General features: G+C 34.1%; 1 protein-coding gene across 2 annotated transcripts in view; it reads right to left on the minus strand.

Moving 5' to 3' along the window:
- Positions 1-8,829: 8,829 nt before the first annotated feature.
- The window catches only part of PFD6 (prefoldin 6), a 152,977-nt gene continuing 145,855 nt past the window's right edge, over positions 8,830-15,951 (minus strand). The window contains exon 7 of one of the 2 annotated variants that reach the window (XM_089440414.1): positions 8,830-9,297. In XM_089440414.1, coding sequence (XP_089296540.1) covers positions 9,149-9,297 — 149 coding nt within the window. In that variant the 3' untranslated portion in view covers positions 8,830-9,148. The remainder of the gene's footprint in view (positions 9,298-15,951) is intronic. The other variant, XM_089440415.1, reaches the window with a different exon arrangement.

The following is a 15,951-nucleotide window of genomic DNA, read 5'->3' on the forward strand; positions in this document are numbered from 1 at the left end:
TTGGGGTCAAGTTTGACTCTCTCAGCTCTCAAATCAAGTTACAACATTAAACCTTATAGAATATTTTTTATATTCCAAGTGGCCAGCCCCTTTTTCATCAGTAATGGGGGCTAAAACAACATCTTCTCAAATAATTGTGGTCAATCACTATAGGTAAACTTGAAAAAGGCATAACTTTTGCATATGAACTCTAATTGAAGCAACTCTTGCATCGTTGGAAAGGAATTTAAACGTAGAATAATTCACAGTATCCTTGCCTAAATGGGATATTTTTCTCCCTGAAAACATTTTATTTGCCTCAAAATGGCCTTTTAAGGTTTCAAACCCCAATTTTAAAAACTAGGACCACTTGTAAAAGTGACCCTACAAGCTTATTCCTCCATTTTTTCCACTATTAAATCATCGAGGTAGATAAAAAATAATATAATGATCCACTCTAGATATTGCCTCCCTATTTTTGGAGAAGTTTGGTTTCCAAAATATTTTACTAGATGAAGTGATGAAATTTTTCCTCTACCTTCTCTCTAGAGTAACATTGCTTTGATTGGAAGTTTTCCTTCTAACCTATTGTTAATTTATAAGTACTAGGTTTAGATTTAAGTTTCCTACAACTATCTAATCCCCATAAATTACTTTAACTTGGCAAATATATTCTCTACTATAAATAAAATGTAAAAACTATAGACAATAAATAGTTTGGTGCCTTTTAAGTTATATAAAAAAATAAAAAAAAATAAATAAATAAAAATAAAAATAAAAAATAAAAAATAAAAAATAAAAACATTAACATTGAGTTTTGCAGAAAATAAATCATAAAAAGCAACAAAAAAAAAACAAAACATAATGAAATTGCTCCAAACAAAATCCCCTTCATTAAATTCTTCTTTAAAAAAATAGGGGCTCCCTTACAACAAAAATTGGCCCTTCGAAAAACACAAATTACAACAAAAATAAACCTAGAAATATCCAAAAAGAATCTAGCAACAAAAATCTCCTCCCACACGTGCCACATATGAATAACCACATGACTCCTTCCCACATGAAAAAACAACCTATCAGGCCTCCCACATGTGGTTGATCACTATATTTGCACCTCAATAAATTTTTGCAACTCTTTCCATGTGTCTTTAACATCTCAAACCTGCAATTAGCTCTCACAAGTTTGTTGGAATCTCTCTTAAGCTCCCTTTATAATTTCAAATTGAGAAAAATCCATAACCCTTAATCTCCAAAGTGATATGCAAGTAGGATTAAATCCTATCCCACCCAAAGATTAAGATTAGATCTAAGTTACTTATATAATTAAATATTTATCCTTGGAAATTTTCTCAATTAGCTAATATTAATCAATTAAATTAATTAATGTGTTTTACCTCAACTAGACTTACGAAAGAAATCATATTAGTTGTTCCTCTCAAACAACTAGCTAAAGAGCATGTATTCTCCTACATTAAAGACATTATCTTATTCAGAAGACCTTGTGAAGTACAAAATCAACACTCCCTTCTAGCAAGGAAGATATTCTCCACCATCCCCAGCGTGTCCCTGTAGAACACAAGCTTCCACTTCATAAAGGACAGTGAAAATATTTGCAACCTTCTCATCTGTGGATATGTATTACAATCTCACAACACCTCTCTAGACCTTGTCTCTGATGAAGTGGTACCTAATCTCTATGTGCTTGGAGCTATCATGAAACACTAGATTCTCAGAAGGCTTGATAAAAGTTTGGTTGTCATAATTAATCATCGTAGACCCCATTTCAAGACCAAACAACCTTGAGATAATTTTTTGAATCCATATGGCCTCACAACTCACCTGACTCGCAACCATGTACTCAGCCTCTAGTGAGCTAAGTGTCATTGAGTTCCATTTCTTGCTAAACCATGAGATCGTAGTTTTATCCAATACTAAAGCAACAACATAAAGTAATGTTTTTGTCCATGCACTCCTAACCCAATATGAATCTATGCTGCCCTACAATTGTACTCCAAATCTAACATACTTTAGTGCATACTCCATTGTACCTCGAAGATAAGTGAGCACATGTTTCATTACCACCCAATGGACCCCCCTCTGCTCCACCTTGAATTGGTTGAGTGTGTTCACGGCATAACAAATATATGGTATAGTATTGACCAGATATATCAAGGACCTGATCAGTGGCTTGTATGAAGTGGAATCCATCAACTCACTCTCATAATCATTAATCTTCTTCAAGTTTGCAATCATAGGTGTCGACATCAGCCTACAATTCTCCATCCCAAATCTCTTAAGCATATCAATTGCATGCTTTTCATGCCTAAGGCATATTTAGCATGACTATTTTCATACCTCCAATCCCAAAAAGTAATGCATCATCACCATGCCTTGTGTCTCAAACTTCGAAGCAAGGTCCTCCTTACACATCACTATGAGCCTCTCAAATCCTGTCAGAAAAAAATCATCCACATAAAGCACCAAGATGAGAAACTCATCATCAATAAGTGCATAGTAAAGTAGGAATATGCCTCACTCTTGATGAATCCCATGCTAAGCAAGTACCCATCAATCCTTGAGTACCATTCTCGAGATTCTTGCGTAAATTAGTACAATGCCTTCTTTAGCCTGCAAATGTGGGACTACCTCCCATGCACCTGAAATCCTAGAGGTTGTTCAATATACACATTTTCTTTAATTACCCCATTAAGGTAGTCTTCACATCAATATAAGTATCTTCCACTTCATCTTTGAAGCAATGGAAATCACTGCCCTGATCTACATATATGGAAGCATGAGCAAAAGTCTCCTCATAGTCTACTCCCTCCTGGGAGAACCCTCTCACCATAAACCTCGCCTTATAATTCTCGACAGTACAATTTGTTGCATGTTTGATCTTGTAGATCCATCAAGAAGTGACCATTAACTTCCTCTCAGACCTCAATACAATCACCCATAAATCATTCTTCATGATTCCACCATGGCATCCCTCCTGTTATCCATGATAACTCATAAAGATATTTTTAGTTTTATTAGTCAAGGTTATCCACCACTGATCTTTTCATCTATCTGTTGTTTTTATGAAAGAGGTTGTTGTGCTTTATATTTGGAGGTTATGGAGAAAGAGCAGATCCATTCTACTCATTTCTCTCATTCATCCCATTTCATCCACATTCACCCATTCCAACTCTAGTATTGTTTCCCCATTTCTAACTCATTCACCCTTTCGAAACTCTAGTCATGACCCACTCCCCTTTGAAATACTTTATAATATGTCGCAGTCCTTTTTATAAAGCTGAGACCCGCAGAATATGTCACTATCGGCCCTTCCCTTTTTCCTTTGCATACATCTTCGTCCTTCCCCTTTCCCAGTTGCAATTGCAATATTGTACATTGCAATATCCCTTTGTCGCTGATATAGCATATCGCATATATCCCTTCCCTCTGATTATCATATCCAAGTCCTCCTCCATTGGTCAATTGTGATATCCCTCCGATCGCTGATTGTGATATCCCTCTGATCAATGATTGTGATAATCCCTCCGCCGTTGATATCGTATATCACTCATTTCTCTGTCGATATCATATATCACATAATCTCGCCAATTGAGATATATGTTCTGCTACTGATTACGATAGCCCTTCTCCGGCCGATTTCGATATCGCAATCGGCGATCGCATAGTCAAAGTTCGTGTTCCTTGAAATCCTTTCCTACTTGTGATTGCGATGTGTGAGAACCTCCCGGATGCGATATTTTATGTGATGTGTCCTATAAAACCGCCATGTCTTGAAAATCGCGGAATTATCATAAATCGATGTTAAAGGGACCCTCTCATGTATTGTGATTGTGATGTCAACAAGCTCGGATCAACGACCCAGATCATGAATATTAAAGTATTTATTTTGCTTCCACTCCATGAGATAGCAAGAATGCTTTTCGGTGTTTCTTTAGCAGCATGGTCATTAAACAGAACACGAGAACACAGGGCAGTAAGACACAGAAGACAGCAAAACAAAGAGACAACAAGACACATAGACAATGAGGCATTTTTAGCATGTTTCAACAGCAAACAGCATAGCAGGTTAGAAGAGCCAGATGTTCGAGTTTCCACCAATACAATGTCGCGCTTTAAATTATTATAACAGTTCATACGAATCCCATTTTTATTCGAACTCTGTTGTAAAAGAAAAATCCCTTAGAAGGAGGCTCAAGGTTTTATGAGATCTCATAGTTGTTGATTGAATCTAGCCGAGGTGGCAGATTATGTGAAGAGATCTTTCTTTATAAATAGGTAGATTTTTGACCCTGCAAAAGGGGGATTGATGTAGTGAGAAGACCATTGTTGTATTGTTTTCAATTAATAGAAAATACAGTTGCAACATACTATGTTTTAACCTGAGATTCATTCCAGTTTTAGTCCTATCCTATCATGCTCCTTTGTAATTAGTTTTCAGAGCTTATTTGATTACTTGGAATTCAATGTTGCATTGCTCCAACTTACTTCAATTTGTTGTGATTACTGTGAATGTCAATTTCCACATTAGTAAACAAAAGATGCCTCAACTTCCATAAAATAGTGTTGTTTGTTTTTGTTTTTATTTAATTGACTCCATGCCCATAGTGGTTGTCCTCACACTCTTTCACTTGAAAAATCACATAAAAACAAGAGTTAGCCATCTGTATTTAAAAAAAAAATGAGAGAGCCCTCTTAGATTGGAAGGGCTAACTTCCAATCAAAAGCTGGTTTGAAATAGGTACGCTGGGTTGAAGGGTTGACTCAACCCAACCCCCACCAACCCGGTTGATAACACCTCCAAACATGTTAGTCTGCTACCTACTCAAAAGAAGAAGGCTTAGGCTCATTGATGTTGCTCATCAAGGCCATGTAACTGAAAAATATCCTTAGTGGTCTACTCTCCCTAAAAGTGTTGTTAGAAGCCTTCACTTTCTCCTCAACATCCACCAAAGCCTATTGAATCCATATCACCTCCTCTTGATCAAAAGATTGTGTGCATGTTGTTGGTGTTGATGGTCATTCCTTAGTCTTCGAAGCTTCTAGTTCTTGATCCTTTGCCACCACTAGGTCCACCCCATGTGACCTACTAAAGGTCCTACCCTCCTCAAATATAACATTCATATTGTCCATTTTATTTCTCTATGTTGGAATGTAGACCCTATAGGCCTTTGAAGTCTCATTGTATCGAACAAAGATGCCCATTTCTACTGAGGCCTCCAGCTTATTCCTTTTCTCTTATTGTATGTAAACATAAACTAGATTACCACAGATGCAAAGGTGTGCACCTCTAGTTTCCCTCTTGTGAAAGCCTCCTCAAGAGTCTTGTCCCCCAATGCCTTGTGATGAATCTTATTGTGTAACTACACAGTCGTATTACACAACTCTGCCCACAAGAACATAAGCAGGTCGTAATCATGGATCATGGCCTTGGTTTCTCCAATGATAGACCTATTCTTCCTCTCTACCACTCCATTCTATTATGGAATATATTGCACTATCAGCGCCTTTTTTATTCCTTCCTCCTTACAGAAACTTTTAAACTCGGAGGTGTACTCCTCTCATTATCTAATCTGAGAACTTTAATTTTCTTCCTCATCTAGTTCTCCACAACAGCTCTGAATTCTTGGAATTGATCAAAGACCTCATTCTTAGCCTTCAAGAAGTATATCCATGTCCTCCTATAGAAATCATCAATAAATGTCACTTAATGGCAAGTCTAGTGACAAACTCCACTGACATAAGACCACACACATTGAAATGAATAAAGTCCAACACACCCTTGGACCTTATTTCACTACTTGGAAAATTAGTCTTGGCATCCTTACCAAATACACATTCATTATGCTCTACATTAAACTCTAGATGACCAATGACAATCTCTTAACAATGGTAAAGCTCTATAGTGCAAGTGACCCATCCTCCTATGCTACAACTAACAAAGGTTGTCTTTGTCATGCACTAGGGCTTGTATTGGTTGTCCTCTCAATAAGTGAAAATTACCCTCCCTGCCTCCAATTACTCGCGTCAAGCTAGGATCATATCGCTTTGACCTGACTAGTACCCATCTTCCATGGCCAAAACTGAGATTTTATTTTCAATCCCTTGTACATACACCATTTCATTTACATTCATAGGACTCTTGAAAACCAACTAGAACTATATGTTGCCCACACCCTCTACGGCATAATGTGCATTCCCACAAAGCTCCACATGTAGGTCTTTTTGTTCCTTAACCATTTTGATCACAAGATCTCGTCATGTGATGAGATGCCCCAGCGTCAACAAGCTATGGAGCTTCACCCACACTTTACCATGGAGAGGTTTAATTTATAAATAAACATTGTTACAATACCATGGCTTATCAATACCATAGGCCCAAAAATTTATAACTCATTTCATATGGCACTTGTTCCTATGACATTTTCTTAATTAATAATGTAATTAAAAAGAGAGAAAACATAACTACTTTTGAAACAAATTTCAACCTTTGATATCTTAATACTACTAAAAATATTCTAGAACATTCCATGGAGATTAATTATCTACCATCCACCTAATAATTATTGATAATTAAAATAAAATTTTAGAAACTCTTCCAAACTCGACACATCTATTTTGGAATATTCTAGAATATTCCATGGAGATTAATTCTATGACATCCACCTAATAATTATTAATAATTAAATTAAAATTCTAAAATCCTATTTTGCAATTATATGATTGTGTTCAATAAAATATATTTAATAATAAATATTTTATTATTATTATTTTAACAGTTAATGTATTTATTCAATTTAAAATTTACTTTTCAAAATAAGTGATTATTAATTTGAATTACTATTCTTATTTGATTTTAATTTCAGTTATAAAATCCAAATCAAATAACATTATTATTAGTTATTGCTTATAGTTATATTAATACTTATCACTTTTTCATTAAATACCAATTCAACGAGTCTAAAATTTTTAAGTTTTTCAATCTTTTCCCGCAATTATTGATGTAATTGTTGGTAAAATCACTCGTTTACATATAATCAAATCACATCTTTTTGAGACTCTAAATAAAATCAGCATCCTCAAGTATCCTGAACCATTTAAATCATGAAGACTCAGAAATTAAAATCTACAATTTCAACATCCTCAAATACTCCTAAAACATTTAAATTAACGACTAAAATTTGCAATTTCAGAATTTCCACTCTAACTTCGATGGAACTCATTGAAAAAGCATGCCCAAAAGTGCGAAAAGAAAATATAACATTTATATTACATTGTCACTCTTTGTTTTCATGAAATTCAATATTATGAATTTAGTGTTGATTAATTGTAAGTAAAATTCCTACTCAAATAATATAATTATTGATTATTTGTATATTAATAATTTGCCCACTTTATCATTACATACTAAGATGACTCTACATCAGCTCTCTTTGTACCATTTTCTAATTTTAAAAATACATATAATTTACTTTAATTGAAATATCTAATAACCTATTTATGCGTTAATTTAGTATTGATTAATTGCAAGTAAAAATCTTACTCAAATACTATAATTATTGATTATTTGTATATTAATAATTTGCCCACTTTTTCATTAGACACTAAGATGACTCTACATCAGCTCTCTTTGTACCATTTTCTAATTTTAAAAATTCATATAATTTACTTTAATTGAAACATCTAATAACCTATTTATGCTTTCAATTGCTAAGCTAGCCTACCAAGCTTATGACAAAAAAATTAACTTCCAGCCAAACCAGGTTTATGATGAAAAATGAATAGCACTGATGATTCTGAAATAATAAAAAAAAAAAATTTAAAAAATTAATATTATTGATTATTTTGAAATAAACATAGAAGGCAAATAAAGAAATTCACCATCAATGATATTCCCATTATTTTGGAATAAACAAGGCGGTGTCTAATATTATCGTATTTAAAAAAAAATTAATATTATTGATTATTTTGAAATAAACATAGAAGGCAAATAAAGAAATTCACCATCAATGATATTCCCATTATTTTGGAATAAACAAGGCGGTGTCTAATATTATCGTATTTAATAAATATTATTTTAGATATAATATGTTTTGATTACATTATCCTATTATTGAAAGCATTCATTATTATTAAAAACATTCATTATAGTATCAAAGAAACTAGGAATCATAAGAAATATTTAAAAAAAAAATATGGAACAAATTTATTTAATTTGATTCCTAAATTGTATAATTGAAAAGAGTTCATATTAAAAAGTATAATCGAAAAGAATTAAGAAATTATTTGATTTCATATTTTATGAGTTCAATTTACAGGGATCAATTATGTAAATTATCTTTTAAAATGTGGCACTATCTATAAATTGTTATACTAGAGCCCTATTGAAACTAGCACTTCATCCCCATCATTGGAGCCACTCTGATAACAATGGTCAAGAACGTGTATTTTTTCATAAGAGGTCATATACTCATGATTAAGAACGTGTGTTTTTCATAAGAGGTCATATACTCATGCTTAAGAACGTGTGTTTTTCAGAAGAGGTCACATACTCAAATTTAGAGGAGATAGAATATGTACGTCTTCGTAGATTTTGTAATCAAATAGATACACAAAATAAATCTCCATCTCACAAACAAGAGTCGCATACACCAATTTGGTATCTAGTTTAACCATAAACTCAAAATCTCAAAATTAGATGATGATGATTATTTTTATTGTTATTATAATAGATTGATTTGCAATTTCATTGTTGGAAACGGTTAGTAAAAACATGAACATGTCCATGCATTTTGTTTCGTTAATATAATTAATGCGTTACATATCAATCCAATATTTAATATTCCAAAATCCACTATTTAATATTCCAAAAGATATTCAACATAGGTATTATGAGTTCTAGTGACATGGACAAATGTAATCTTATCAAAATATCGTTGTAGAAATCTAACCCATAGATATTAACTGGAGAGACCGGGCTTATTGACGTAGAAATTTAAGTGTTGAACAAGGAGCTGGGAATCTAGATGGACCCGAATTCAACTAAGCTATATCTAGCTTCTAGAGCTGACAAAATCCAATGTACAAGCACTGTTTCTACTACATGAAACTTACACAAATCCAGGTGACTCTTCTTTACTTGTCATTGCTTAATTTATATCATAAGATCCAAAAGGAAATTAGTAAAATCCACTGGTAGATTAGATCTGCTTAACAAATTGCATTGGCTGTAAGCTGTGAAAATTATTATGTCTTTGCCTTTCCAGACTGAAGGACTTGCATGCGCTGTTGTATCTTTAGTATCTGCAAATAAAAATATCCGAAAGGTCAGACTGAAACATTAAGAACTTACAGATTTAATGAGATTGCATGTAACGTACTAAAAACAGAGACCCATATCATGAAGGATAACAATTTCTACTAGACTTGTGAACATAATAAACAGCAAGCAGCACTTTAACAAGCTGTGAAACGGCTTTATCTATGGACTCCGTAGTAAACTAGGAAAGCAAACAGAATTGTACAGTATAATCATGCAAGCACAATTAGACCGACGGTGGGGCTATGCTTGGTCATGATTCATTTGGAAATCTTGCTTGTGTCAATAAATAAAACCATAAAACAATAACCAGAAACCAGCATATATGAGGATCACATGTTAACAGCAAAACTCAACTATATAGAGTGAACATGTAGAAAACTATTATTACTGCTACTTCTATCAACCATTTATGGATACTGGACTCGTCATCTATAATATATCACGATGCATCATACATAGTCCTGACTGTCCTGACCGATATATGATATGATAACGGTATGACTGAAAGCATTATGAAGGCATAGTTACAAGAAGTATGCAGAGCACCCTTGAGTATAATATGAATATTTATACTGGCAGGACAGGCCTTTTCAGCGTACACAGAGTCATAGTTTTAAAAGCCAACCGGTTTGAACTGGCAACTGGTCAAACCAACTGGTCAGCAACCTTCAGCCAATGAACCAGTAGAAAAAATCTGGTTTGGGGACCGATTGGTACCAGTTAGGGTACCAACCAGCGAGTTTGGTATTTGGTACCCCAGTTTGGTACCGGCTAGTCCTGTTGACCACTCAAGTGTCAACTAATGAATTGTCAAGGACTCCATGCCAAAGCACATTTCAGAGCATTCCATCATGATCAGAACAGTCAGAATTGCATAACTTCATTATCATCTTGCAGCAGACTATCAGCACTATGTATTCCAAATTCTGCAGCCCTCTGGGGTTGTTATAAAAAAAGATTTTTTAGCCCTCTAGTTAATTATTTGTGTTTCTTAACACTAAATAATCAGTTGAATTTTTCTCCCACATATCCCCCAAAGCTAGAGAATGAGACTTGATGGTAAAATCATAGGTGAGTCCTAGTGTCTAGAGTCGATGTAAATTGCCATATTGGATCATCTCTAAAGTTTCGCAGAAATTAATTGTCTAAATGTGAGTTTTTAATTATTAAAACTTTTCACTGGTCGGGATTTTTTATAATTATTTGACGTAAAATGTAATAAGTGAAAGAACCCACATTAATCTCTTCCAAAGGCTTATCAATCAAAAAAAAATTGAAGTGAGTTCCATTGCCATTGCTTGAAATCATTCTAAATTTTAAAATTGATCTCTCTATTATTGTGATTTATTGAATAATCTGACTAATTTTAGAGCTATATTGTTGTTCCCAAGAGCAGAGTTGTACTCATACTCTTCGAGCTAACAAATTTGTAAATTTTGTAAATATTTTGTATATTTCCTAACCCTCTTTCTATATAATTTTATTCCCTTGTATATACTTTGTTTTTCTCTCTTTGGCTTGCGCAGATCTAGCTGGAAAGGAGGGTTTTGGGCTTGAAATTTTTCATAGTTCTTTTGCAGGTGAATGCTTGGGAATTTAAATATATACACATCACAATTTTTTGAAGCTTCAAGCCTACACTTGTTCGTGATTTTGAGACATTTATGTTTTCTTCTCCAAACACTTCCGCAAATCTGCCTCTAGGAGTTTAGACGGCTGGGGTTTCAACTTTCAAGTGAAATTTTTGAGATCTCACATACTAAGGCTTGTAAAATTAAAATTAAAAAAAAAAATTAGGCCTTCCCTCCTTGGTTGTGAGGAAGAGAGGGTCATTCCCTCTCTCCTTTGCGCAAATTTTTTCCATATTGGACATCTAGGGTTTGAGGGTTATTTCAAGTCCCACTGTGGACAAGAGCCATCATTTGAAGGCTTATAAATCAAGATCATTTTTTTGCAAGCCATCCTCTATTTTTGAAGCATTTTTCTTGGCCGCAAACATAGGAGAGGCTTTCTCCTTTCTCTTGTGCGAAAATCGCTTCGGTGCTTAAGCAGGTTAAAAAACAAACAAACAAAAAAAATTGTAGGATTTTCCATGGCAATTTCATCATAAAATTTGTAAAGAATTTTCTAATATTTTTCTTAGCTCTTTGAGGAGCTGTATTAGCTCATTGAAGTACTATTCTTGTAAACCCTCACGAATTTTAAAACACTCTCTTGTCCAAGAGTGGCCTCTTTGTAATATAATAAAAGGATTTTTCTTGAGGGAGCTTGGGGTTTTCCCCATGGTATCCCTTCTCCTCATTTGGTAGGAGATCTTGATTGATTGATCACTAACTTGCTAGGTTAGTTTAGTTTCTTGCATTATCTAATTAGTAAATCTAGTTTCTAATCTTCTAATCACTTGTCAATTAATTAGCTTGGTTTTATTTCACTACTTGATCTAATTTGCAATTGACTAGCTCTTGTCTTGATCTCATTTGCATTTTTGTTGAAGAAGTTTAACTAAAATTTAGATATAATTAGCATAGTTTTTTCTTGATCTCATTTACGTATGCCTCATTGTGTAGCTCACATTTTCTCTTTTGATCATCTAAGCACTCTAAACGCACGTCTAATTCGATCATTTAAGTGAAGTGGTATTACTATTGGCATATCTAAAGCATTTCCCAATTTGACCATTTTGATTTATGTTGTTAATCTCACTTGAAGCACTTGTTTTACTCTCAATTCCATTTTAAAATTTACCTCCAAGCATAAGCTTGGTTGATAGAAATTTTAGAATATTTCCTTAATTGTCATTCAATTCTATAAATTTGATTTAGGAGCAAAGGTTAAAACGCGTGATCTCGTTGTTCTCTTGTGGCTAAGTCCTTCGATGAACAAAGACATGTAAGTTGTCTTGAAGTCTAGGTGGGTATCATTAATTAAGGACAAGTGCCTCCTCGCCCTAGCCTTCTTGCAAATTCACCTCAGTCCTTACCAAGTTTTGAGGAATTGAGCGAAAGTCTAATCGTAAAATAGGTTTTAACTAAAATTTACAAAGGCCACTTTGCCATCACACACTCACTTAACATTATTCCATTTTACAATTGGTTGTTGTGCGAGAATTTCATTTTACTTGTATCACATTTTATTGTTATTGTACTTGTCAATTACATGTTCATTGTCCTTTGATATCATTCTATCTTTTGGGAGCATTTCTCTTTAATATAAGTATAAGTTCTAGTTATTTTGCAAGCCTTGTTTTATTTCTATTGCTCATTTCTTAAGTTGTGCATAATCTCTTGTGATTTTATTTCACTAACCCCTTGCTTTGCAACTCATCCAATTGTGCAATTTATTGATTTTCTTGATATATCTCATTTGCAAGTATTGTTGATTCATTTGTGAGCATATATTTCTTGCAAGAATATTTGGCACTGGTCTAACTATATTTGTCTTGTTGGATATCTAGTGAACATAATTGATTTATCTAAATTGTTGATTATTATATGCTCCTAATTGTTGATTGTTATATGCTAATTCAATTAGCATTATTAATTTCCTAGAGCTTGTTGTCCTTAGCAAGTTTTCTTCTTAGAATCATCTTTAGAGACCACCCCACTTCGTTTAGCCAGGAGAGAACCTAAACAAAGAGAGTTGGGAATAGGTGACAACCCCTTCTTTGAGTGTTGCACCTTAAAGACCACACCTCGTGGGGTTGAAGACTTTTCCCACATTAATCTAATTGTACATATTAAGCGACAACAAGTCCAACCCGACCAGTTTTGCTCCAAAACAAGCTAGTCAAATCTCACATGTGTGGGGAGATTCTAGGACCCACAGTGGCAGCTTTTTAGGTGGTTTTGGAGAAAACTAGGAGTTGTTCTTTCCAAAATGTTAAAATTTGAAAGTTCTATGCAAAAATTTAAAAATCTTTGCAAAAACTTGAAAGTTCTAACCAGAAAACTGAATGTACTTAGCAAAAAGTTGAACGTACTTTGCAAAAAACTAAATGTACTTTGCAGAAAGTTGAATATACTTTGCAGAAAATTGAATGTACTTTGTAGAAAATTGAATGTTCTATGTTGTTACAATTACTTAGAATGCAGATCTCGTCTTTCATATCAGCAATTGTAGATAGAACATGAACTTAAAGATCATATGAAGCCAGTGAAGCACAAATATGAGACACTGAGAGTTAGGTCTAATGACCAGGGAAAAACCCACAAGGGTAAAACCCAAACAATTTTTCTTCTATTAGATTTCTTCAATTATTCAGCAGAGTACAAATAGATAGAGAGAGATAAAGAGAGAATGTGTGAATAAAGTCACCAATGTCTGATCAATTTGAAGTTGAAGTGCTATTGCTCTTTGCTTGAAGATCTCCTCCTCTTGATCAAATCTTGTCCTTTACTCTTGGTTTAGCCCTTTCCTTGCTCTTACTCTTCATTTTCTCTCACACTTCTCTTACACACACTCAACACTAGCTCTCCTTCTTCACAATGAACATGCTACTCTCAACTCTCACTTGCTCTTGCTTAAATAAATGAAAAAGGAGAGGAGTTACAAAATGAATTCATGCCTTGAGCCAATAATAGGAGAATCGAATTCTACGAGGGAGGGCTTACTTGAGGAGAAGTGTAACTCATCCCAAAAATAGAGAATGAGGTACACAAGTCTTGAGGAGTTACAATTCGAATTGGAGAGAGAGAGTTACACTTAGACATGAGAGAATATTTGGTGAAAGTTACAAATCGAATTGAATGAGGAAGTTACAAGTGCATTTAATGAGTAGTTACACTTTTGCCATACATTGAATTAGTGAGAGAGAGTTGCATTCTCTTAAGTGTGGAGTTACTATTTTATTCCATGAGAGGTTCAATTTGCCAAGAGATTCTCAATTTAATTTACCTATTTCATGGGAGAATTTGTTTTTATTAATCCATTAAAGGTGAATGACTTTAGACTATTTTATAAATAATAGTATCATAATAATAATAATAATACTAGTAAAGATAAAAATATTAATTCTTGACTTGTATAATCATGATTGATTTGATTTCAAAGTGGATTCCATGTGTCGAGATCATCCTTGATCATTTAGACATGACTTTCTATTTTTGGAAAGTCACTTCCAAATTGAGATGTGACTTATTACTTTTGGAAAGTCATATTAGAATTGTTAGAAATGAAATTTTATTATAGGTGGTTCAAACAAAACTGAAAGATGTGATTTCTTTTAAGAGAAATTCATCCTTGAACTGTCAAATTTTAACACTCCCTCTCAGCTAGGGAGGAATTTTTTTTTTGCATAGAAAGTCTTTGCTTCCTTTGATCTCTTTCATTCATCTCAGCTAAACTCAGCTCTATAACATCTGTAACAATGAAGTTTCAATCTAAAGAAGAATCATCCACTTGACACAAATTTGGAAAGGAAAAGATCATCAAATGTCACATAGACAAGGATTACACTCAACCAATTTTCATCTCAAAAAATTAGGTGATAGAACATAGGATCACATAGACAAGACTCAAACAAGTCACACAAACAAGAATCAAACACAACCAAGTGTCAAATGGTGGAACACATGCATCCTAGACAATTTTCACTACACCTATTGGCCAGATAGGTGGCTCTTCCCACGTCCCAAACTATGGGTTGGATGCATTCTAAGGCCTACTCTTGTGACACACACTACACAAGAGGTCCCTCATCCTCTGGAGTTTTCCGGCATCATTTGCTAATCATGTGACCTCTGACAGAGGGGAAGGGAAAGGTAGCTCGTTGTTCTCAATCAGCTATGACCGTTTCCCGGAAGGATCATGTCCATAAGTCCAACCTGCTATCTAAAAACCAAGAACTTGCCTTTCCGTAAAGACTTGGTAAGAATGTCAGTTATCTGATCATCAGTGGAGATGTGATGGAGTCTCACTACTCCTCTCTGCACCATATCCCAGATACAGTGATACTTGCTCTCAATATGCTTGGACTTGTCATGAAACACATGATTTTATGTAAGACGAATCCCACTCTTATTGTCACAATATATAACTGTTATGTCCGGAACTTGCTCAAATAGTTCCCCAAAAAGCTTTTTCAGCCAAACTGCCTCACAACTAACCATGCTTGCAGCAATGTACTCAGCGTCATCTATACTCAGTGCAACATACTTACGCTTTCTACTCATCCAAAAGATCATGGCATATCCCAAACTAAAGCAGCATCTAGAAGTGCTCTTTCTATCAGCAAAGTTACCTGCCCAATCAACATCGATGTATCCATGAAGTATTACATTTTTAGCAATATATTTCAATCATATATTTATAGTTCCATGCAAGTATCTAAGTACATGCTTTGCAGCAATCTAGCGGACATGAAAAGGATCAATCATATGTTAACTTAAAGTGTTTAGCTAAGCATATTCCATGCCTAGTGTTTACCAAAAACATCAAAGCACCAATGAGTTGTCTATACTCTGTGGGATTTTTTTGACTAGGTCTTACAACATTGCCACATAATTTCTTAAAGATCATTTCCATAGGAGTATGCATGGACTTACATTCTACCATAGCAAATCTTTCAAGAAGCTTAACAACATATTTTCCTTGAGAAAGATAAATTTCACCAATTCTTTGTCAAACCTCTAGACCCA

The sequence above is a fragment of the Pinus tabuliformis genome, chromosome 9 (assembly GCF_031772625.1).
Source record: "Pinus tabuliformis cultivar Carrire ecotype Pingquan chromosome 9, CPIR1, whole genome shotgun sequence".
Lineage (NCBI taxonomy): Eukaryota > Viridiplantae > Streptophyta > Pinopsida > Pinales > Pinaceae > Pinus > Pinus tabuliformis.